This window comes from Aplidium turbinatum, chromosome 14, assembly GCF_918807975.1.
Source record: "Aplidium turbinatum chromosome 14, kaAplTurb1.1, whole genome shotgun sequence".
In the NCBI taxonomy this organism is placed as follows: domain Eukaryota; kingdom Metazoa; phylum Chordata; class Ascidiacea; order Aplousobranchia; family Polyclinidae; genus Aplidium; species Aplidium turbinatum.
In genome coordinates this window covers 8,888,388-8,912,894 of record NC_137485.1, presented here as the reverse complement: position 1 = coordinate 8,912,894, position 24,507 = coordinate 8,888,388, and the positions used below count along the sequence as shown (strand labels likewise).

At 36.8% G+C, this 24,507-nt stretch overlaps 3 protein-coding genes across 5 annotated transcripts; 2 read left to right on the top strand and 1 right to left on the bottom strand.

Annotated features, from left to right (window-relative positions):
- The first annotated feature begins 1,739 nt into the window (after positions 1–1,739).
- On the top strand, positions 1,740–10,766 carry LOC145783290 (F-box only protein 8-like). Of its 3 annotated transcripts, XM_082595128.1 has the most exons (10): positions 1,740–1,812; positions 4,171–4,259; positions 5,129–5,260; positions 6,756–6,868; positions 7,035–7,120; positions 7,201–7,327; positions 7,583–7,701; positions 7,788–7,856; positions 8,326–8,441; positions 9,037–10,766. In XM_082595128.1, the coding sequence occupies exons 3-10, from the start codon at positions 5,170–5,172 to the stop codon at positions 9,291–9,293; spliced, it is 978 nt and encodes a 325-aa protein (XP_082451254.1). In that variant the 5' UTR covers positions 1,740–1,812; positions 4,171–4,259; positions 5,129–5,169; the 3' UTR covers positions 9,294–10,766. The 3 variants fall into 3 exon arrangements, with proteins under 3 accessions (XP_082451254.1, XP_082451253.1, XP_082451252.1); XM_082595127.1 differs by lacking the exon at positions 1,740–1,812 and having other exon boundaries at positions 4,024–4,259; XM_082595126.1 differs by lacking the exon at positions 1,740–1,812 and having other exon boundaries at positions 4,024–5,260.
- A 2,555-nt stretch (positions 10,767–13,321) lies between these two features.
- On the top strand, positions 13,322–19,294 carry LOC145783048 (DDB1- and CUL4-associated factor 10-like). The gene is made up of 7 exons (XM_082594814.1): positions 13,322–13,553; positions 14,710–14,902; positions 15,564–15,682; positions 15,964–16,105; positions 16,729–16,862; positions 17,811–17,955; positions 18,195–19,294. The coding sequence occupies exons 1-7, from the start codon at positions 13,348–13,350 to the stop codon at positions 18,684–18,686; spliced, it is 1,431 nt and encodes a 476-aa protein (XP_082450940.1). The 5' UTR covers positions 13,322–13,347; the 3' UTR covers positions 18,687–19,294.
- Positions 19,295–22,067: 2,773 nt separating this feature from the next.
- On the bottom strand, positions 22,068–24,278 carry LOC145783049 (large ribosomal subunit protein eL31-like). Its single transcript, XM_082594815.1, has 4 exons — positions 24,221–24,278; positions 23,845–23,945; positions 22,420–22,545; positions 22,068–22,230 (listed from the first exon to the last, which is right to left on the bottom strand). Exons 2-4 carry the CDS (start codon positions 23,943–23,945, stop codon positions 22,083–22,085), a joined length of 375 nt encoding a protein of 124 aa, XP_082450941.1. The 5' UTR covers positions 24,221–24,278; the 3' UTR covers positions 22,068–22,082.
- Between the last annotated feature and the right edge of the window lie 229 nt (positions 24,279–24,507).

Here is a 24,507-nt window from a genome sequence, read left to right as displayed (position 1 = left end):
ACTGCAAAGAACTCTTTTTGGTGTCGTCACTTCAAGAGCTCACTGAACGTTTACTGTTATAATTCAAATACAATGAGTGTTGTTAGAACGTGCTTGATACCAAAACAGGACAGTCATAATGAAATAGGCCTATTGCACGGTTGGAACACCTCATATATTTTCAAAGACTTGACCAATCGAAAAGAATCAGGAAAGTAATGCTTGAATAGTTTAAAGACAATCTTTTTTATTTTGAATTTTGACTAAGCTTATTATTTACCAAAACCATATTTTAATTCTAGAGTTGCTCATGCAATCAAACATACAATACCGTACGGTACCTAATGTAATAGCACCTCTGGTAATATGTAGTCATTTCATAAAACCCTAATTTGGTTTGTTTATTGCAGACATTTCCGAAGTGAGTACAAACATTGCGATCAAAACACAAACAACTCATTTTAAGATATCGCAAGAGAGACAGAAAACCAAAAGCATTAGGCCACCATAGGCTACGGTAGCTTAATACTTCAAAAGCAAATTATTTTTATATCAAAAAGCTAGGAAAGAAGGTGAAAAGACATAGAAACGATATTGGTTTTTTTATTGTTTTTGTTTTTTGTGGTAGCCTAGTGACTATTCTTGTCCTCTACATTTTAACTTTTAACTCCTGATACTGATAGGCCTACACAGGTTTGGTGGCTGTGCAAATTAAAAATATGATTTCCAAACACACTTTTAGCCAAGGCTTTGGAGAAGATGTAGCCTAAATGTTAAGTTGCTCCAGCTCCGGAGCTCTTTTTTATCATATATTAGCTCCAGCTCCTGCTCCGGAGCTTATTGATACCATTGCTCCAGCTCCAGGCTCCGAAAAGTGCCTTCATTAAAATAATGACGTCATTTGAATTTAATTTCTAAAGCTTAAAATTGCCTGCAGTCAACTGTTCTCAAAAAAACGGCACAATTTTATGAAATTTATGGTACTTTCATCAAAATGTCATGCGGAACTGCGTTTCAAAACACAATCCGGTTCTTTAATTTGACGTTTGATTACGCAAATAATTTCTTAACTTTGTGAAGGGTTGCTGTTAAATTATGTAAATTCAGCCAATAGTAGTTGCATTTTATGAAATACATCGGAACCGGAGCTATTTATCAAACAACTGGCTCCAGCTCCACTTGAATTTCATCAATTTCACTTAGAGCTCCAGCTCGGTTGAAAATGCACTGCTCCTGGGCTCCGGCTCCAAAGCCCTTGTTTTAGCCATGCGTATTTAAACCTTTTGGTTTGCCATCTTTTCCTTTTGTTGGTGCATTCGTGTTTTTTACCTTATCGTTCTTTTCATTTTCGCGCCAGCAATGAAAAATAAAATTGAATTGAATTTTCCTGATGAACACCCAAACTTTTCAGAATCAACAAGTGAATAAAAAAATAACAGTAGGCTAACCTCACAAGTACATGTAGCTCTCAAGTACATGTTACTGTTATTTTTTTTTATTCACTTTTTGATTTATTTATATCAGTTTGTATCCTCTGTGGATCCTTCTCTTTTATTATGAGCCAATCCCATAGAATTAGATATTTGTTGGCACACCCCATTCATACTTTGCAACTTTTACTTTTCGCTTCATTGCACGTCACGAACGTGACGTCATTTCTGCTGCGCAATTATCACAACAAAACAAAAACATCAGAGTGACCACTCACCTAGGCAGGCTATGAACAACTTGTGATTATTGAATTTATGAGATATGTAACGAAACAACTTGCCGTGATAAATTTTGTCGAGTCTTACCTGTAAAAGAATTCATGAGACAAAGGTCTTATCGAATGTAAGAAAGGCTGTGGCTATATTTACACTATGATATAGGCTAGTGGAGTGGTTCCCAACCTTTTTGTTGTCACGGATCCCTTTAGACAAATTATTAATTTTTCGGACCCCTACCTAAATTTTGTCTGAAACTCAATTAACATAGGTACTATTGACTGTTGTAATAATTATGCTACTCAACTACTGTACTGTGTTATAGGCTATTGCATTGCCGCTATGACTCCTGCGGCAAATAACAGGTTAAACAGTTGCTCAAATAAGAAATTGAATGAATTGTTCAAGAAATGTCAGCAGTATTTGAATATTAAGGTGACCCAAAGTGCCATGCCAAAGCTTTTTCAACGTAAGCAAATTTAATGAGAGGGCTGTTGTTGAGAACTTTTTCACTGAGGTTTTTCTGTGCCATCGCGATCCTCCGTAAAAGTAAAACCATACAATATAATTATAATTGTCATTATAATTCTGTTTTTTGCCATTTAAATTTATCTTTTGTTAAATCTAAAGGGCTAAATCCTAAAAAATGTAAGGTATTAACAATATTTCACTGCCACATACTGCTTGTCTACGAGCGTAAACCCATTAGTGGTAAATCAATTTTACCAGAGGCAGAGGATACGGTAAGTCCTCGATATCATGACAAATTCTCAATACATCAAAATTCATGCCATTTTTTGCCATTTAGTTCACATATTTTCGATAACTGTAAGCAAGCCTAGGCTGAGTGTCGTGCACAATCGGCCGTACAAGTACCGGTATATTTTAAGCCTCAAAACTTCACACTTAATCATTACTAAAAATTATTCCTCTGCTTTATTCCTCATATCTATTCAACCCCATCTTGGTGTTTTCATTCATGTATTGACTATGACTATGCATACCACTCACTTATATGCTGACCGGTAGGCTACATATCTACTGGCCTACCTGTACAGCGTAGTCTCCAACTGCAAGCAGTGGTGTCGTTCCCACCACTATGAGGTAAACTTTCGTTGCATCGCATGCTTTCTATTATGTAATAGACGAGCCAATCCTGATTTGACTGTAATCGACATGCGTTGTGGTAGATGTAGTTTAAGGTCAATGTACACACTGTAGGCAGCAGCATTGATTTATTTTAATGCATACCAGTACAGTTTATTCTCGCTGACTTGAGCTTGACACATTTGCATTTAAAGAGAGAAATGAAAATAAAAAGATCGCTTTTCGTTTTTTTTCAAAATTTATCAAGGTAGGCTAATCACGAACTCCCAAATGCTTTCTCACGGACCCCCAAGGGGTCCACGGTCCCCAGGTTGGGAACCACTGATATAGTGTAATAATAGCCTCTCCAGTGTTGCCAGATAAGGAATTCTTCCCTAATTTGAGAAAAGTTTAAAGCTGTTAAAAACAAAAACTTGTAATTTGGAAATTTTTTTTAGTCCTGGGAAGATCAAAACCCTAATCTTACTCCTAACTCTAACCCTTACCTTAACCCTTCCTAACTTTAATCCTATCTCTGGCAACACCTGATTGTGGAAAAATAGCCACTTCCAACTTTGAAAGACAAAGAGGATGGCTGTGATATGGGTACCCTACCTGAAAAAAGACAAAAGCAGTGTGTCTTTGTAATTTTTTATATAGGCCTGAGTTTGTTGTCCATAATGTGACTTGTTGGAAAGGCGGTAACATCGCTTTATTGTGACACATTCAAAGTCAATTTTAAAGTTAACATCATCAACTTTATATTTCTAACTTGAGCATGGTACTCATGTTGATTATAAATTATATTGTAATAGGCTGCTGTAATTTCCCGATAAAAAAGCAATAAAGATTTGCTGGTTCACTGGTGCTTGTAGGTTTTAAGCCATCCACGCCCGATGGTCGGCAACGTCTCTTTTGTATTTCTCTCGTAATATTGCAGGCAGGCTAAAACCTACAAGCCCTGGTTCACTATATACAATACATTAGTCTATTTTAGTTAAGCAATCAGCCACAGTAAAGTCTAAGTCTCAGATAAACTTTATTGCACATCAAACGTCAAAAAAACTTGAATAAAAACCTGTGTGCAGCCTGTTCCAAGGTGTTGGATCCAACTGACTTGAGCTTAATTAGCATATCATAGTCACCAGTCAGTTTGACAGCTGACAAACAAGCAAAACACCTTGTAAAAGCAAATCGGTAGTATTTCATCTTTTTTCTGCGGTTTCTCTATGAAGGTGTTGACTGAATGCTTCTTTCAAAACTATTAAACAGGCAAGCGTGTTACTTTGCACTGAATACATTTAGGATCATATATATATAGAACAGCGACTAAGCGGTGATTAATTCTGTCTTCATGAAAATATGAAGTACGATAATAATGATGCATGCTTCTCTGTAGTAATCGGATGAAAGTGGTGCAGATGACTCAAGGGAAGACAGGATGTAGGCGTCAGTCCTAACAAAAATTGACATCTACCCAGGAAGAAGGTGAAGCCTGCAATATCATGTAATTCTATGGATGGCTAATAATGAACTAGTCCAAGACTGATCAAGTTAGAAGTTGATAGTTGCCATGGAAATTAATGAAGGTTTTGCTTTTATGGACGTGTTGTTCTGTACAGTACCTCACATATTTTCATATGGACAACTTGGCCATAACTTCGTAATTTTCCTGCTGTTTTAGACTAAATGTTCAGAATTTCAGGATTAAGGAAGATATTTCTTGACATGTGTCAAACCCACAACCAATCAACCATGCTTGATATAATGATTTAGAAAAACTGAATATTGTTTTTTTTACCTGTACCCTACAAACAAAATCAGTTAATTGTATCACCTATTTGCCAGACAGGTTGATACGATTATCTGATTGATGTGTTACCAATTTACTGAAGAAAGAAAGTTTAAGTGAATGGACATTATGTTGCTAATGTGTGTGCTAACTCAGTTGCAGTAGGCATTATAACTGCGTGATACAATCCTACAAGTGTTTACAACTCTTGCTAAATTTAAGAGAGTTCATTGATGCTGTGTTGTGTAACACAGTGCATTGTCAGCAATTGTCTCAGAGCATGTACATTGTACAATCAAAACATTTCTCACAAATTGTCGCAATTGGACTTCTTTTCATTTTAGTGATATCTGTTACGTCACAATGCAAACTCTGACATGCATGTTGGTATTGGTAAGTGTGATCATTTCTTTTGTCTGTTCTTTTACTTTAAGAACAAAGTCCAGCTGTGCGAAGATTGTGTTCTGTGCATGGTGGTCATGAGTTGCACACTGCACAGTGGTCATGAAATAAGTGGCCTTGCATTGGATAGATCCTTGACGTTAAATTTAATTCTTTTCATTAGGTAAAATTCACTTTTGGTAGTAGTTCACTTGTTACTCATTAATGGGACAGCAAGTGGCAAAGAGGCTAACCCGCAACGAGAGTACCATGGGAGTTGGGAAATCATGGAATCTAAATGAAGAAAGAAGGAAACGTAAGTCTCAGTATATATGCTATACAGTATTCTGATGTGATTCCTATCAGGCTATTTACTTTATCAATTCAATTTGTTTTCAGACTGTACCATACCGGTATATATATTATTTTATTTTTTGTTATTGTCTAGCTTTAAAAATATGTCATATTTAGATATGTCAGTTATTTAAATTAAGGCAACTGTGCCTATGTTCTTCATGTTATTATCACTTCATTGTTTACTAGTAAATAAACTCTTCATGCATTTGTGTCTGCAAAAATAAACTTTTTACAAACAGCACTAATCATGGTCAGGTTAACAATCATTTTTTTTTATAACTTTATTGACAGAATGAAAAAAGTACCTTACTGCAATTCATTTTTCTTCACTAATTTTCAAGTGGATTAGCTAATGAGTAGGAGGGCTTAAGCATGAACTAAAAAGCAAAAGTTAAGCAATTAAGCATACTTAACACTAACAGAAACTTTGTAAAATATAATAAACTTTTTAGTTTTACTGCAGTAGCAATTATGGCAGAGATTACACGTTCCAACAGTTCAAACAGAGGCAAAACGGCGCAGACAAAACGGCGCCAAAGTCAATGTATAGAATGATAATACTCTGCAAAAGTTTATGTGTGAATAAGGATTTTTGGAGCTTGTATACAAGTCTCCCCCCCACCACCCTTGGCAACTCATGACAAAGAGGAATTGATCAAAACATGTGAAAAAAATAAGGAAAAGGTTCTGGGCTTGTTACGTTGACTTTGGCACCGTTTGTCTGCGCCGTTTTGCCTCTGTGCCATTTTGTCTCTGCGTCGTTTTTTCTGCGCCGTTTTGTCTCGCGCCGTTATGTTCGCGCCTTAATGTCATGGACCGAGCTAATGAGTAGGAGGGCTTAAGCATGAACTAAAAAGCAAAAGTTAAGCATACTTAACACTAACAGAAACTTTGTAAAATATCATAAACTTTTTAGTTTTACTGTAGTAGCAATTATGGCAGAGATTACAGGTTCCAACAGTATAATGTTCAATTCAGTTAAGGAAGTCTACAGTGTATTTTCATTTCAGTTGTTGATTTTGTAAACTTGAAATTTTGCTAAATGCAACAAAAAGCAGAAAAAAATCACCAAACTTATATTTAACAAAAAATGAAAGATCTTTAACTTCAGAAATTTGAATTTAAAACCCGAATTTGCTGATACAATAGCCTACGTTTTGAATTTCAATTGAAAAGCAATTGATTTCGCTGCCTTGAAAGCAGTTGTTAAAGCATTTACAGTTATGTAAGCTTTTATGTTATTTTAAATTTGTTGTTTATAAGACAAGGGCACAAGAAAGAAAAAAGGATTGCAAATATAGGAACACAGTTTTATGAAAAAATTGCAAGATATAATATGTTTTTGAAAGTCATCTTGGAACATTTGAATTTTTGTTTTTACAAATTTCTGTGCCTCTATTGTAGTCTTTCAGCAAAGTGTATTTCGTTTTCATAATGACTTCGTTTGTTTTCAGGTCAAAACATGTTCAACTGCGTTTCAAGAAACAAACACAGACATTCCAATCTCCCTCCTTCTCCAAACAATTTTGTTGATTTGAACCTACTCCCACCTGAGCTTGGTATTGAGGTGAGGATGGCAATCACAGAAAATAGGTTTTTGTGTGGTGTAAGCTTCCACCACATTGCAGCATAATAAAAAAGCTGCGTTTTAGATTTTGACGGTTTTAAACCTGTAAAACTCGAACAATTTTTGTGATTTGATTTTTACGTCTCAACTGTAGCGTTTGTTTCAGATTCTGAAGAACTTAAATGCAACGGACCTTTGTCTGGCATCGTGTGTGTGGTCTAATTTGGCGAATGATGAAAGCCTTTGGGAAGGGTAAGTGCCCTAAGTATCACTTTTAATGCCGTTGTGATGATTACTACTAAGCCATTAAAAACTATGTCTTGTATCATTAGACTCTGCATGGCAACGTGGGGGTTTTGCAGTGCATACCGAACCTGGAAACAAGAACGAAAATCATTCAAAAGACTTTTTTTGTTACTTGATGAGGGAAGTTTAACTTTCAACACGCAGCCAGAATGGGTTAGTGGCCTACTAGGTACAATTCACCAATATCTAAATATTTTAATAATGAAGAAAATGTATAGGCTTTACACAGTGTACAATACTTGTGGCTACTTATGTTTTCTTTATCATGACAAGTCTGTTTCTGTATAACTCAGATCTTAGATGTTGCTCATTCAATAGGCTACACATTGTAAAGTCTTGTTCACTACATCAAAGCACGAACAATGTGCCTTTGTATCAAGTAGTCTTCTTATTGGTATGTGATCGCAGGGTGTCAAATATCTGATTGACAACAAGGTATTGGATGATGATATTGAAGACATCGCACATTTTTTTCATTATACGAATCAGCTTTGCTGGCAAAAGGTTCGCCTCTATTTGCGAGACAGGTAAAGCATGGAATGTTGACAGCGTATTTTTGATTGATGTGTTTTTGTTTCAAATAGATATCGATACTTTTGTTGTTTCTGTTCAGGCAAGATATTTTGGAAGAGGTGATAAAGCTTCAAAGCTTCAAGAACCAGTTCCTGCCAAATGCTCTCAGGTGCACGTAGTGTTTTGCATTCAGATTCACATAATTTTAAAGCTAATTTCTTCCTGAAAATTTTGTATAAAGTTTGTTATGTCCCACTTTGAAGAAAAAATGGTTTGATGATCAGATCGACATTGTACCACAGTTACGCTTGAGATGCAGTAAAAGCGTTTATGTGTGGTGTATTTGCAAACACACAGTTTTTTCAATGTTTGTTCAATCATGGAATTCCGTGATCCAAAGTTGAATTAATATCTTTGTTTGAAAGTTGAGCTGATTACTTATTTGGTTGATTTTGAATCGTTTTACCACAATTATGTTGGATGGTTGTTTTCCTTCATTGGACTATTTTGCTGCTTTGTCAAGTCAGCAATCTTGTTTGAACCGGTTTGAGTGAGAATACAATTTGCATTGATGAACTCATGTAGTTTCAATCGAAGATTGATGTTCGTTTTTACAACGAGAAATTTGTTTATTTTAGAAAGTTTTTCAACGCCGTCGACTCACCAACCGCTCGCGGAGATTACCTGAACTTGCTCTTGGAAAAATTTGCCTTGAGATTTTGCGCCGACAACCCGGAGTTAAGGCTGTCTGCAGGTGATTAGCTTGGGGTAGACTTTTTTTGTTATGTGGTCGGTAACGATTTAAGTTGATGGCAACTCAAGGAAGCCAAGCTTTCACACCATTAAGCTGGTTTGATAAACTAGAACCAAAGATGCGCTTATGGTGGTGCTTTGGTTTTTAGCGATGCGGTATTTGAAATCGAAGTCTAAAGTAAAATGTTTTTAGTAATTTTAAACATTAAATTCAGTATTTTAATGTCGAATCCACATCGCAAATTAGCGTAATTTTTACTCTTGCGCTCACAAATTTATATGATGTAAAATCAACATATGCGAATAGTGTTCGAAACTTTTGTTTTCTTTTGAAAAACAAATTGCAAGAAACTGATGCATCACACCCATGCTGACCTATATGATGGCTATATTGATTATATCTGTTTCGTATATTTTGTTTCATTGTTAATATCTTCTGTAACGAACTATTGAAATGAAAGCTGGCTTGGTGACGTCATAATTAAGGTATTTCGCTTCCTCCCAACTCTCGACTTGTCTGATTATATGTAAATTTCCCACATAGTTTTATGAAACTTTCTGAATGATATCCAATCATGGTTTAATCTTGTTTTCAGATGTGATCACCATTGTATGTTACTCCCTGATATTGCTGTCAGTTGACCTGTCCAGCCCCCATGTCAAAAACAAGATGTCAAAGCGAGAATTTGTCAGAAACGTATGCCGCGCTATTCAAAGAGACAATATTCCACAAGGTGCCGCCCCTCAACCTGCGATCGATAGAGATTTCGCTGGACATTTGTACGACAATATTTACCTGGTTGGCCACGTGGCCCCCCAGCGATGGAACAATGATGACAACGAACGGAACTGACATTTATATCGTTTTTTTTTTCTATATTATTTTAATCTTCAACGTGTGTTACTGTGTTGCATTGCTATTTGGGTTGTTGATCTGGAAACAGAGGGTTACTCTTCTGGGAATTCGGGGACTTTTCCGATGGGTCGGTCATGGGACTACTGCCATGCTGTAACCATAATAGCTTTTGCTTTTAAAAGGAATAAGCACTCACAAAGAAAGATCTGAAAGCCTTCATGTTCCTTGAGCAAGTTTGGTTTAGTGAAGGGCCGTTTTAGTTTCAAGTGTTTGGGTTGAGGTTTTCCCTAACCTGCCTCGGAGTGCAAGGATTTTGGGATATCTTAAGTCTGAGTAAGGTATTTTAGATTCTACTCCATAAGCGTTTGGAGCTCGATGGATTCTAACATTCTCTTTCAAGAAATCGGAATTTGGTATTTTTTGACTTCATAACCCTGATTATTGTGATCTATGAGCTTTTACTTATCACTGCTTTGTTTGATTAATTATTAGCCTATTTCTTTTGAGGCAAATTTGCGGAATTGACTTAAGTGGTAGGCCTATGTGTTGAATAGCAGGTCTGTGATTGTAGCCTACCATTATTTGCAGTGAAGATAACAGACTGTTTGAGTGCTAAGAGCTTTTGTCTCAACCTGTTGCTTCTATTTAATTCTTCTTTAGTTTATGTAAATGGTCTTTTTCGCAGCACGTGGCTTTTAAAATTGGCTTGAAAAAGCCAAAAAAAATATATGTGAGATTTTCCTGCGTTTTGCGATTTACTCCTGTAAATCATTTACACTGGCATTTGTTTTGTTTTTAAGCAGTTGCGTAAAAATATTATATTTGCTTGAATGTTATCTGGAGGAAATGCTCATTGCAGTTATAAATTAACCAGAAAAATTTAATCTTTTTACGTTGATTCAACGTCTACTTCTTAGTGAGTATTCGGACTGGGCTTTTTGTGGTAATGTTGGCCGTATTCAGGACTATCCTTAGCTTGTTGTGGAAGTGGTGGACTAATTGTGATGAAGGAGACCCACTATCTTTGGCTGCCACATCTGTTCTCCTCCCAACGGAATAATTTACTTTCTGGTACTTGAACCGAGCGTAGATTTAGTAAGTTAAGCTTAGGCTACTATGTCCCCCGATCTGGGTCTAACTAACTTATTCTGCTAATTACGAACAGCCAATCAGTCGAAAAGGACTGATTTCCTGTTTGGATTATGCAACAAACGATAACGACGAAACGCACTATTGCTTGGACATCGAAACAAGACAACAAAATCTCGTTTTTATTTAAAAGTGTACCGTAGCCTATTGTCGAAACACAGTTTTTCCCACCTCAAGACAGGCAATACAACTTTGGGTAGGGGTGTGAAAACAGAGATTTTTCTTGAGTTGTAACATTTAGTTCACTATTAGCCTATTTATGTAATGTATCAGTTACCTATCTTGTGTTGTTAAAAAGAATATAAGAGTTTATTAGCGCTGTTCAGTTTTGAATTCTGACCATCAAATCGAAAATTAATACGTTTCATATAACACTGCGAGGGTTTTGAAAAAAAGTTGAAAAACACAATGCAAAAGCGTCCATGAGACTGAATTATAATGTTGTCAAAGGATTTGCCACGATGCCTACAGCCAGGCCATTGCTATGAGTTGTGGACAATGAAACAGACTCCCTCGACGCCCGTTCTCCCGACATGCTGCAGCTATGTGCAAATCGAACTTCCACATTTCCGAAGTTTGGAACCGTGAATGGAGAGAAGTTGCGAGACCAACCCAATTCACAGTCCTTCCCAATACCAACACCCCACCTGGAGCAGAACTACCCCGGAAGGAATGGGTGAAGCTCAATCGCCTGCGGACTGGAGTGGGCCGTTTTAGCAGCAACATGTTCCAGTGGGGCCTCGCCGATTACAAAAGATTAGGCTAACCTAACAATAATATCGATTGCTTGTGCTGTACTTTTATGTTTGTAGATATTAACAGCAAACGCAATACTGGATATCAAACCTCAATTGTCTTAGGCTACTGTGTGATGTGCAGTTTAACCATAGAAAGAGCTCAACACCTGCTCCCCTGGGCCACATTGAAACGGGCTTTTGCCTGAGGATGGGTTTCTTTTATGTCCGGTTTTCTTTCTCCATCCTATTATTATATTATGACTGCTCATCCACATCAATATTGGAACTGGCAAATTCAATCCACAACACTTTTCATTAGGCTGTCATTCATTACTACATGTGTGCTTCTCTCTGTTTTTGTTTTATTTTTTGCTATTTGGGTTTTGTGGCCGTGCTAACTACTGATATATAGCCTACTACATAATTTTTCATTCAGGCACGTTTTAAACCTTTCAAGGTTTTGCCACCTTTTCCCGTTCGTTAACGTGCTGGTAGGTTTATATCGATTTTTGTAGTTAGTATCTTTTTCGTCCCGGACGCGTTAATGACAAAAAATAAAATAATTGATTGATATGTGGACCTTACAACGCTCGATGAATACACAATCTATTGGCTGCAGCGCCTGGATGTAACAACGTAATCTGTGGCGGCCTCAAACGCAAGAGGAAGAATGAAACAGAACTACATTGGCTAGACGACATAAATCGCAGAATGAGTTAGTTAAATATGAAAAAAACTGTCAGAGTGAACACTTGAATTCAAAAGCCAACACAGCAAAGAGGCAAAAAAAATAAAAGATTTAAAACATTAGTGGAAACACTATCAATAAAATTAATGGCAAACAAAACAATCATCTGAAATAGAATGGCCAGATATGAAAATGTTTCCCTAATTTGATAGAAGTTTTTGTGACAAGGAAATTTCTATATCGGCGTCTGGCAACCCTGAATAAAGAGTTTGTTTTTGTTTGTGTGTGAGTGTGAAGTTTTTATTTTGCCCCAATAAAAAAAGGAAGTGTGGAGTAGGAGTAGGGTAACTAAAAAATGGTAAGAAAGACTTTTACAGTCAAAAAGCTCACACAATTCAGGCTAATAGGTAACCTAGAGAGGTCGATACTTTTACATGGTCAAATGTTCAGTGAACGCAGCTTAAAGCAAGGATAGCAAATAGGGTACCGTAGGGTAGCTTCTTGACCTTTTGCTTGAAACTGAAAGGGCTGTTTGAATAGAATTCCCAATTCAATTGCAATCAGTATTGATCAATACCAGCTCAGTGACCGACTGGTTTTGCTTTCGGCTCTGGTGCTGGTAGATCTGAGATTGATTCTAGGTCGGGTCAAAGTAAAGACTTTAAAAATGGTGCCGGTTGTGTTCTTTCTTGAATAACGCAGTAAGGGTAAGTCGAGCAATAATGTGATGATATAATAAACCTGACATAAAATTAAAAATGGAGACCTTCGCTAAAAGACCTTTGCTGTTATAGAGCGACAATAAATAAAACCATAACATTATTATTGATATTGATCAATTGTTTGCATGTAAGGAGTAGTAGTAGTAGTCCAGTTTTACTTCGGTCATGTCCCTGTTACCGAGGGCGGCCGGATTCACCTTCAAGTGCCGCAATCGCCTTTACATCGATCTGTCTAATGTGTCCTTTCTTGTCAAGCCCACTTGCTGCTTTCCTCCTCAACTTGCTTTTTCCTTTGCCTTTTTTTGGTTTTCCTTGTTTTCTACGACTCTCCACTCGCAATTCCAGCGCTCTTCTCAAAACAGTATCTTTATCACTTCTCAACATGCCCATACCACCTCACTCCATTCGTCTTCGCCAACTTATCAACATTCTCATTTAATCCAAGCAAGTTCATAAGTTCTTCGGTATTCCTTTTGTCCATCAGCTTTACACCACACATTGCCCTCACCATTGCTCTCTCAGTTCTTAAATCTTAAGTTCTTATTAAGAGTGAAAACATATATAATAATTCCAAAGCAGACAATATGCTTGTTTGTCTAATTGTCATTTCGGTTAAGTTGTTACTTTTCTAATCTTTTTAGGGTTACAAATGAAGCAACTTCTACTATAAATTAAGCTAGTGTTTAGAAAAGAAATCATTAAAGCATTTTGTTACATTTAGTTTCTGTTTGTAAAATTTTGCTACTAGCAAAGGAATGTCCATATACTCATGGCTTAAAAAAAGAGAAATTGGATGTACTGGTGCATTGTCTTCTAATGGTCACCAACAATATGCACGAGATGATGTTATATTTATGAAAAATTTGCTGTGGAAAAAGTTGTATAAAACATCCAAAGAAGTTGGTTTTGAATCTAATATTGGATATAATGGTGTATTTAACTTACAGTATTCTCCAAATGGGTAAGCATGAAAAATAGTTGTTGTTTTCTATATTTTAGTTCAGCAGTAGCTGAACTATGCTATCTAGGACCTAGATATGTACATTGTACCTATATCATATCAATATGATTGATGGTGGAAAGTTTTATAGATGATATTTGTTGTATTTCTCCAAGTTAATGGTCTGCAGAATATCTTGCATACTGTGGGTGAAGATTATGCACTTTGTAGTGACATCATTTTTAACTGTAAAAAGTCATTTGCTATATATTTTTTAACTAATCACCTAAAGTTAAGTTTGAAGCCAATTGTACCACTAAATGGAAGCCAGATCAAATTTGTGGATAGCATCAAATATCTGGGTATATTTCTTGGAATGGCAATGTGTGATGACAAGGATATAAACCGAGAAGTGTGATCATGCCACTGTTCTGACAACAAATCAAAAGTCATCAAGTGCTCCAGTGAAGTTAAAAATGTTCTCTTCAGTCCATATTGTACCTCAATCAATGTGTGCATGTCATCTGTGGGGAAATTATCATCAACGTGACATTTATCGCTGGCATGTTGCCTTCAATAACGCATTTAAAATTATCCACAATTTGCCCAAATAATAGTGTTCATGAACATCAAGTCTGGTCTTGTGTAACATTATAAAATTTGATGCATTAGTATGATTTTTGCTGGAAGATGCAAATCGTCGTCAAATTCTATTGTTGCCTCCCTGATGAGGTCTGACTGCTATCATAAATCGAACTACTGTCTTCATTACAATTATAAGACTGTGCATGCTGTTACTTAGCCTTGATGGCTGCCATGGCACAAAGATATCAACAGTCATCGTTTGCTGACATTAAATCTTATGGTTGGTTGTATGAACAAAATGAGCCTGTAATTTCATTTCAATTACTTTTGTGTCACAGCTGCGTGTGTACTACTGTAGCCTATACATACGGTACCTTTCATTTTTGTGTTTTTCTTTTTGTGTGATTTAAATATGGACGTTCTTGTCTGATGCGATGCATGATATGATGATATGATGCGATGCATGTCTGATGCGATGCGAATAAAAAATATTAGTAATAAATATACTTGGACTGACTATAACTTTATGCCGTCCATTTTTTATTTTTAAAGTTTAAGCGCTAGGTTATTAACACCATGTGTTTCTTTTCAGAAAGTTGTTGGTTGCAGCTTGTGAAAAAGATGCTGTTGTGATCATAGATCCATTGACAAGCAAAATCATAAACAAGCGAGAAAATGTTCATACCATGCGATGTAATATTATATCATTTATTGATGATCGCTTGTTTGCTACATGTTCTGATGACAGCAACGTATCAATTTGGGATGTCAGAAATATGAAAGAGGTAGTTCTTGTGACTGCTTCAATGCTTATTGAATTTCTCATGTAAGAGGTTTCTGAAGTTTTAGAAAATATTTGTCATTTCCCCTGTATTATGTCAAGCCTAATTATAAAAATTAGGTAATTTTATAGAATCACTTTAAAAATGACTGATGTGGTTAGATATGTCCATAACTTGTTCCTGACGTTTTTCACAATAATAATCAATCATGCATTTCTAAATTTGTGGTTATTTACTTTTAATTAATATTGTACACTGCTTTGAAAAGGTTTCATTGCTTTTTGCAGTCTGTATTTATTGTATTTTATAATTTATGTCCATTCATGGCCGCGGTCCATTGTATATTTCAATGGGCTCATTTTCCATTGTTAAAGTTTTATTCTTTTAACTATTAGTTTTTGTTGCATATAGAATTATTGATTATGCTTATGACTGAGATTACTTTTTATTATTTCGCTTCTGTTATAATTGTTTCCTGTGTGATTATTTGTGACAAGTTAGCATACTTTGTTACGCATATTTGTCGTTTAGTTTTTCTAATTTTACCAGTTTGTCCCATTCTAGTACGGTAGACCTGCCGATTCTTCCCAAAATGCTTCATAAATTCTTGGTTATTGCATCTCTTGAAGATTATAGTGACTTATTGGAATTGTTTTGATTTTAGGAAATCTTTCTCCTTAAAGGCCATGATAGTTGGGTTAAAAATGTTGAATATCACAAACCAACTGGAAAGTTGTTATCAGCTGGGTTTGATAATCAAGTTATGGCATGGGACATAAACAGGTAAAAGTCATTCAGAAAGAAAACGAAGTTCTAAGTTACATTTGTACCTGATGAGCATACAACTTTAAAGGAAGTTTTGTGTACAGTAGCACACTTAGTGTGGTGATAGTTTCAAATTCAATCATTTCACATATTAACCGAAAAGCGCAGTTAAAATTATTGTTATTCGGTGTTTTTGTAACTACTGTAGCTTGTTATATCTTCTACTCCTTTTCAATTATTGCGTCGTGGGTGAATGCTTATTGCTTATCCTATATATTTGTGCTGTCTATCTTTTCTAGTCCATTACAAAGCGGGAGTTGCAGCTCATCCGTGGTTCTGAAATGTTCAAATTTAATGCGGATGCGCATTTCGGTTGATGGGCAAAGCATGTTTATAAGCACAGCACAATCTGCAGACTTGATTGCCATTCACAACCTGGATGTAAATATGCTTATTGCTTATACCCTATAGCACTAGCAGGGCTTATTAAGCTTTTTTTCTGTGTGACCCCATTTCAGAAAACAATTTTCTATGTGACCCCTTTGTGGACAATTTCCAGTGTAAACTTCCTACTGTAGATCCTTGTTTGGCAGCCCTACAATTTCGATTTGTGATCCTTTTTTACTATTTTACTTACAGTTCGATTGCAGTATTGTAATGTCACTGATTTGTATATCATGAAAATAGCAGTAAAGTTTCTAATACTCCAGGCAATGACCGTGGGTGTAGTTTTGATAAACATAAAAATGTTTACTCCGTTTTGACGCAGAATTCCTTGTCTTTTTACGAGCTGCTTCTGTGGAGAAACAAAAGTTGCCTTCACTGAATCGCTTCAAACATTGAATACCTCTGAATACTCTTGTATTCGACTCGTGTGAACTATCAAGTAGCACGTTAGGAATTTGTACCATGCTTAGGTTCAATAGACCTTTGAATGCAAAATTACGAAGTACTTTTGACAGACGGACTAAATTCGAGTTTAGCTAGAATGACATGGCTTCGGTAATAAAGCGTCTGCAAACGACTCCGTGACCAAAACGTTTCTTTTAACTTTGCATCAACAGATTAACTACTTGTCCGAAGACGTTGAACATATCCACTCATCTGGTGGTGGCTTCGGTCACCATGTTAGTTATAGAAATTGTGACTTACCTTTTGACAGGAATGATGAACAGCTTCAATCTTCACCTATTTCGAGGTATGACATCGAATTCTCTGAAAGTTTGAAAATTAAGCATAAAGCAAACAGCACAAAAAATCACAAATTTTTTTTTGTGCTGTTTGCTTAACTGAAGATGATCTAGCAGAGCTGATCGAAATCGATTTTTAGCTATTTATGATCGAACTGACTCGTGTGAACATAAATTCCTTTGCATTACAAGACCTGTAACCGAGTAGTTCATATCAAGCATTGTTGTGGGTTTGACATAAGGTCAGTAGATTACCGGGACGAGCAACTCCGTTGTTCCGCCAACATTAGAAGGGTAAATTGCCAATTTGACATTTTTTTCACGCTTTGCTGCTGGCTTGCTTTCAACTAAAAACTTTAAATTACTTCAAAACCAACTTCACTCTTTTTATATAACCCATAAAAAATACATTATTTTGTAAATAAAAAAAAAATTACCCTTCTAATGTTGCGGATGAACGAAAAAGCGGATGTAGTTAACAATCCCGGTAATCTACTATCCCTAGTTTGACACCTGTAAGAAGATATTTCATTTTCTTGAGTATCAGCCTGTTACCTTTGGCTGCCGAATCTATGTTAACTGTTCAAAGCCTTTCTGCTCCACACGTAATATTTTGAATTGCCAGCATTAAGTATAAGAAACTTTCTCTATTTGGGGATTTTTTTCAATTGAACTTAGCCTATGTCTATCACTGTTATTATTAAACGTATATTTTAGACCTTGAGATCCATGTTAAGCGAAAAGAATAATTTAATAAACGTACCGTACTTGTATGCAACATGAACTATAAGACATAGGCTACACCAGTATAAATGTCGAGTCTTGTTAAGAGGGACGTTCCTGATTCAAAATGTCCCGATTTCTGCTCTAAATGACAAGTTCGCTGTCTTGTTCAACATGATAATCTTTGAATCAGAATATCACTCATAGTTTTGTATAGCGGCTTTTTCTTTCAGGCGTAACCATGTTGAGTTGTACTACGGCTATTGTGGAGATAAGAAGGGTGAGGATGTGACAGTTTTGTGCCAAGCTATTGATGTTCATCCTGAAAACGTGGCGGTGGCTTTAAGATACGATAGGTTGCCATACTACAATTCAAAAGTAAGTAAGCTAAAGATCACAGGCAAAGTTGGTAAATTTTTTCATTAAAAAAATGGTTTTCTCAGTAGGCTACAACGTAAAGGTTTGCAGCTAACTTGACGCGGGCGCTATTGAGTAATTAGCCTGCTGAATCTGAGGTACTGTTTTCCGCCATAAAATTGTATTAAAATGTTTCAAACCACGACTCTTACTGGCTAAAGATTATTATTTTACTTATCCTATAAAATGTATACTTTCAGTGCCTTTCGATTCACAACACATGGTCGTTTTACAATGGTGCTTGGCGAGGTAACAATTCATGGCCATGTAATGATACGGACATATCACAAACACAATCGTATTTACCCGTACCTCGTGGCCAACCTACGAACATAATCAAGGATTTTGGGCCTGAAAACATTGAATACATTCAAGAGATTTCTTTTTCACCCTGCGGTCGTCTTATAGCATCACCATGCGGTTATGGTGTTGGGCTGTTTGCTTACGATGAACATGCTCCTGACTACAGCTCCCATATGGCGTCACGCTTGGCCTCGGTCCATCAGTGGGAGGAAGGAACTGACTCAGTTTTTCCTTCGCACATAAATCTCGAACCGTCAAAACTTCACAACGTTGCTTATTGCTTTGGACATCGCAGCCTGGTTTTGTCGACTTGTTTTTCCCCAACCCACATGCAAGTAGCTACAGGTTCTAAAGAAGGCCAAGTGGTTTTGTTTGAAGTGGTGTTGTGATATTTGACATTGTTTGCGTTATGGCATTTTTGTGTCAACATATGTAATTTGAATCAGTGTTTTGCCTTCCAGCTGTGTCTTCATCAAGTTGTGTTCAAAGGTTGGCTGTCGTAGTGTCGTAATTCATACATCAACGTGTTTGCATTCTATCTGCGTATATTTAAGACGTCTTTGCTTGCGGTTCTATACACTTTTGCTTGGCAAAAATATCTTATTTGTTCTCTTCGAAAGTTTTCATCCAAGTGCTGACGTGGTTTGTGTAGAAATCAACGCTCAAATGAAATTACCTTTTGACTTTTACCGTCAAGTCAAAAGATCATTCGTTAACACCCGTAAAATGTATGTTTGACAACATTGAAACCTGAGCTTGTATCCTGTTATCTAGTGCTTACTGACCTATCTTGCCAAATACCTGCAAACACAGCTAATTCAGCAGCAAGATGGTTGGAACACCTGGTCAATCGCCAGAAACGTTGATACCAAACGTTTCGAAAATGAGAGCACTTTAATTCCATAGCACTGATGAACAGTAGGGTGTTTCATTTTTTCACCATTTTTGAAATTCAAAATGCCTGGGGTCCCATCTGGTGGTATTTGGGGAAAAAAGTTTACACCACAATTTTTTTTCAATTATGACGTCATATTGAGGTGGTCCACGAGGTTTGAAATTTTTGGGCCTCAAAATCTCGAAATTTGGGCGTATCTCCGGAACCACACATCATAGATCGACAAAATTAGTATCAAAATGCGCAGAAGGGTCGGTTTCCTATACCTGATGTAGAGAATATTAAGGTTTATCTGCTTGAGAAAAAAAGTTATTTCAAAAAATCTGATTTTCGGTCTATTTTCTCCTGATGAACAGAGATCAGGTGATCAAGATAATAAGTTTTTCTGTATTTTTCCACTCTTGGAAGCTGTTATTGCGTAGTAATAGTTGGTGTTAAGGTTTCAGTACTGGGCTTGTCTAGTCTTGCTATCTGGTTAAGCAAAGCCCCATCTTGCATTGCTCCGGGACCCTTCTTGGCGCCGTCCACAAAAGAAATGACGTGGGAAAGATATATTTCGTTTATGTGGGACATACATTTAAGGGTATGAATATCATGACCAATTTCATCATTAAAATAATTGACCAGTCGAGTATTGACTCCGGACTTTTTTCCTGTATTGAGAGCAGTCGTATCAGCCATGACTGAATATACTTGGGATAGGTGAACTCCGCAAGCCTCCTGGATGATGGTGTCAAAAATCAGTGCTGCAGTGACCGACACACTTTTGGGAAAATATTTAACAGCAAGCACACTTTCGTGCTTCATGCCATTATCATCAACAAGTTGACCCAAGAAAACGTATCGATCTATTTTATCGACAACGCGCCCATCATAACATAACTGCATGGCAGAAGCTGAGTTGAGAAGGTTCTCACTTTCCATCAGAGATTTTTCTCTTATTTTTTGTCGTTGGCGGTATACTGTCGAAGGTGCTGCAGCTATTTGATCTTTTCCAAGAACCGACCTCATAAGACCTGACTGTTGGCGTACCGAAGTCATCCTACGATCAGCAAGTAAACAACTTCTATCATTTATTGAAAAAGAATGTACTTTCTTGTACACTTTTCCCCCAATAGCTGGTTTCAGAGGCTCGTATTCCCTATCATCTTCCCAATTCATATCCCCATCAGAGTCGCTTTCGCTACTGTGTAGACATCTAACTGCTTCATTTCTTTTTCTCTGTTTCGAACATAGTAATGCCGATGCTTTGGCAGATTGTATGCCAGAAGTGCTCGGTTGTTCAACTTCACTGCTCGTTTCCCACCTCCTTTTATGATTTTCCCGTTCTAAAGACTTTTCTACATGGTTGACATCTACGCCACCGATAAACATTTTTCAATCTTTTTTCTGATCTTTCAAGAAAGCGATTTCTTTCTCCTGGACTCGGTTTTCGAGTTCACAGCTGCAAGAGAGTTTCTTTTGAAAAACAACCAGATTTTTGGAGATCGAACACTTCACTTACATGCACATATATCGAACAAGTTCTGTAACCATTCTTGATTAACCTCATTACCTCTGCGTTTCATTTCTTTCTTTCTTGCTGTATTGTACTTCTCTATCACGTCTTTTAACTTGGCTTCAATTCTCTGTTTGCTAAGCACTGGAAGACCAGTTTTATTCCATATGCCAACTACATCTTTCAGCAGTTCATCTTTCAAATCTTTGAAATAGAGCACCGTATTTTCTTCAAAAACTTGGGATTAGTTTCGGCTACCGTACTCTCTTCCTCAAGTAAAAATAGTGATGATTATATCTGAATTAAGGGGAAGCATGCGGTGGGATGGCGCAGCGGATAAGGAGCTCGCTTTCCAATCATGCAATCCTGGTTCGACTCCCGGCTTAAGCTGGTTGTTGAAAAACACCGCTCACCTCTACCCAGGGTGTAATAAATTGGGTGGGCGTAGTTGCTGAAGGAAAGGCGGCTGAGAGAAAGGAACTGGCCACCCTACTCTCGTTAGTGCCGAAGGCTTAGTCTAATGAGAACCTTATCTTCTCGTTCCCCGAGGCTTGAATCAAGTATGGGACTCACCTTTACCTTTTAAGGGGAAGCACATTTTTCTCCGATTCCTTGAAGTTTTGCATCGACTTACTAATACTTGGCCTTAATGCCACTTAATCAAAATCTAAAGCAGGTGAGCAACATACCTCTTCCTTAACGGTTACATTATAATATCCTCGACGAGGAATAGCCATCATCATCATTATAATAGTAATACCTTCAATTATTACCCTTTCGTCTCTTGCAAAACGAACAAGGACTATTATTACGCAATAACAGCTTCCAAGAGTGGAAAAATACAGAAAAACTTATTATCTTGATCACCTGATCTCTGTTCATCAGGAGAAAATAGACCGAAAATCAGATTTTTTTCTCAAGCAGATAGACCTTAATATTCTCTACATCAGGTATAGCAAACCGACCCTTCTGCGCATTTTGATACTAATTTTGTCGATCTATGATGTGTGGTTCCGGAGATACGCCCAAATTTCGAGATTTTGAGGCCCAAAAATTTCAAACCTCGTGGACCACCTCAATATGACGTCATAATTAAAAAAATTTGGGGTGTAAACTTTTTTCCCCAAATACCACCAGATGGGACCCCAGGCATTTTGAATTTCAAAAATGGTGAAAAAATGAAACACCCTAATGAACAGTGTAGTGAACGAAACATTTATTTTATCTATATTCTGGGCTTGTTATATCAAAATATCTCATTTTTATTCCCTTCCTGTTTTTGTGATCACGCAGATTTGTGGCCATAGTTGTGTCTTGTTTGTGTCATCGTTATCGCAGTACTGCACTTCTTGTTTGCCACTTATGAATACAACCGAATCAAGATATAGCAATTTATTCGTCCGAGTCAACATTGACGGTATGCAAGCCCTTGAATTTTGCAACTGGTACATGCGTGACTAAGGTGTACAGTTTGTTGGCGGAATCCTCATCTTCATTCCGCTTCCGCGCAAGACGAACTCGGATTCGATACGGGACGTTTCTGGAAATAAAATAAGATTTCAATCATCTGCAAAAACAGTACATGCTTTTTACTTTAGTCCCACACTAGCCCAATGCTGAAACTTTTGCTTATGGTAAGTTTTTGCTCGATTCCAGGTCGAGTGATACTTGACTTAGCGAGGCATGAAGTTATACATTAATACCAAAATTACTGGCAAGGTATCATTACCTCACACCATGTGCCCACACGGCTTTGTTTAATCTCGTGTCGATTCGAACATCTTTTGTTCCCATCATCTGGAGGGCAAATTTACGAATCTCCTTTATTGCACGAGGAGCACGTTTTTTGAATCCTCTAAATACAAGAAATTTTACAGATAAACATTTACAAATTCAAAGGTAACTTATAAATCTATTTTGCTTATATGGAGAACCAGCAGCGTACATGGGAGGAGGCATGCTGGTTACTGAGACCACATCTCTTTTTAAAGAGCACCCTTGTTCATATTTAGTTGGTGCAGCGTTTTTCAGCATTTCGATATAAACAAGTTACTATACACTGGCTGTTATACAAACTTCACATTTTATAGCTTAGGTTGCACCTATTTGGAATGACTATTATAGATTAGCAAATCTATGCTATTTTGTTGAATTTAAAGAAGAAATAATACTAGGGAACGTTCAAATATTACGTAACGCCTTTTTTCCGAACTTTTGACCCCCCCTCCCCCATGTAACGCTTTTTCACTACGAATTCAGCACAAAAAACTACCATTCCGTACTCGAAAGCGTTACGTAACGTTTTGCTTGAACCCCTCCCCCCCGATGTGACGCTAACGTAACGCTTTGCATAAACCCCCCCTCCCCCTCGAAGGCGTTACGTAATATTTGAACGTTCCCCTAGCCCACGCTTTCTTGGAAAATGTGTTTCAACAGTTGATCGCATTAAGACTTGTACAAAATTAAGTGAAGATGTTCAGTAATTGCATCCAAAAGCATGACAGGGATTATATAGCATATACTTTTGCATTTGCGATGATTTTTTCTATAATTCAAAAATATTTTAGGACGAGCCCGGGAGGGCTTGCAGACAGTTGCTCCAAAACCAAATATATACATGTTATATACATGAGCAATCGCTGAAGGAACATCAAATAATAACTGACACTGAAATTCAGCAATCTCACCTAGACATCATTATTACAATTTTATTGTAGAAGCAAATTAAGGAGTGCAATCCTTAATTTGTGATTACAAAAAAGTCTTAATTGAATGTTTTGAGTAGATCTGTATAAACAGTGTTATGTTGCAAAAAATATTATCACATCAAAATTTAGAGGAAAATTAATACAATGCTTGATATATACAGCAAACATGTTTTTTTTTCAATAGATGGTGGTTCACGCATGAAGTACTTTTTCTTGTGTTTAATAAGTAGAAAAAATTGACCTATCTAACACCAGTGCTTTCCAATATCCAGGCTAGGTTGACTTTCGGCCCATGATTTTAACATCTGGCAACACAATGCAACTTTTTGCAATAAAAAGCGTTGTAAAAATTAAATGTCCTTGTTCTTGCACTATTAAGATATGTTGATAAATATTCACTGAAAGCAATATTTGTTATAAAGTCTAAAGATATCTGAAGAACTTACATTCCATGAATACGTTTATGCATGTGGATGGTGTATTCCCGTGTCACTACATCTTTCATTGCCTTCACACCAGAACGACTCTTCTTTTCTTTTTTTGTCATCTAAACACATTTATGCACCATTCAAACCTTTTTTGCTTCATATGTGGCTGCAGTTTTCGCTGTATCATCTACACGACAATGTTCTAACTTGTAGCCTGAGCATGATAACAGGTACGGTAGGAGTACAGTAGTTTATAACGTTGGTTGTCGAATCTGAAAGCTCAGTCCAAAATTGAAGCATGAAAACGTGGTGCAACTGCTTAAAAACTTCCACCAAATAATTAAATGCTTTTGTTTTCAAAGTGATTATTTTAAAAAATAGAACAAAAAATTACCTTATCAGTTCGGACATGCACCTCAAAAAGAAATTTTCAATGGTGAATCTCGGGTCCATTTCTAAAATTACCATTTTACGCTAGATGTCTCAAGTATACATTTTACAAATGCTTGACAAGAAAGTATCATAATCTATTGACTTGTCTAGCAAAAATTTCCCTCAGGCAAATGTTGTTCAGACGACTAGGCAAATAGTTCCCCCTTTAATACTTTTAACTAGCTTCTATTTGAGTGATATTTCATATATCTGGAGCCGTGTTGACCCCTCCGTACCTTCTGCCTGGAA

Coding starts and splice junctions, on each gene's coding strand:
- LOC145783290 (XM_082595128.1), top strand. CDS start 5,170: ATGGGACAGCAAGTGGCAAAGAGGCTAACCCGCAACGAGAGTACCATG. Junction 7,121..7,200: donor GATGAAAGCCTTTGGGAAGG/GTAAGTGCCCTA, acceptor TTGTATCATTAG/ACTCTGCATGGCAACGTGGG. Junction 7,702..7,787: donor CGCCTCTATTTGCGAGACAG/GTAAAGCATGGA, acceptor GTTTCTGTTCAG/GCAAGATATTTTGGAAGAGG.
- LOC145783048 (XM_082594814.1), top strand. CDS start 13,348: ATGTCCATATACTCATGGCTTAAAAAAAGAGAAATTGGATGTACTGGT. Junction 13,554..14,709: donor TTACAGTATTCTCCAAATGG/GTAAGCATGAAA, acceptor GTTTCTTTTCAG/AAAGTTGTTGGTTGCAGCTT. Junction 14,903..15,563: donor ATGTCAGAAATATGAAAGAG/GTAGTTCTTGTG, acceptor TTTTGATTTTAG/GAAATCTTTCTCCTTAAAGG.
- LOC145783049 (XM_082594815.1), bottom strand. CDS start 23,945: ATGACAAAAAAAGAAAAGAAGAGTCGTTCTGGTGTGAAGGCAATGAAA. Junction 22,546..23,844: donor CATAAACGTATTCATGGAAT/GTAAGTTCTTCA, acceptor TCTTGTATTTAG/AGGATTCAAAAAACGTGCTC. Junction 22,231..22,419: donor GTGTGGGCACATGGTGTGAG/GTAATGATACCT, acceptor TTTTATTTCCAG/AAACGTCCCGTATCGAATCC.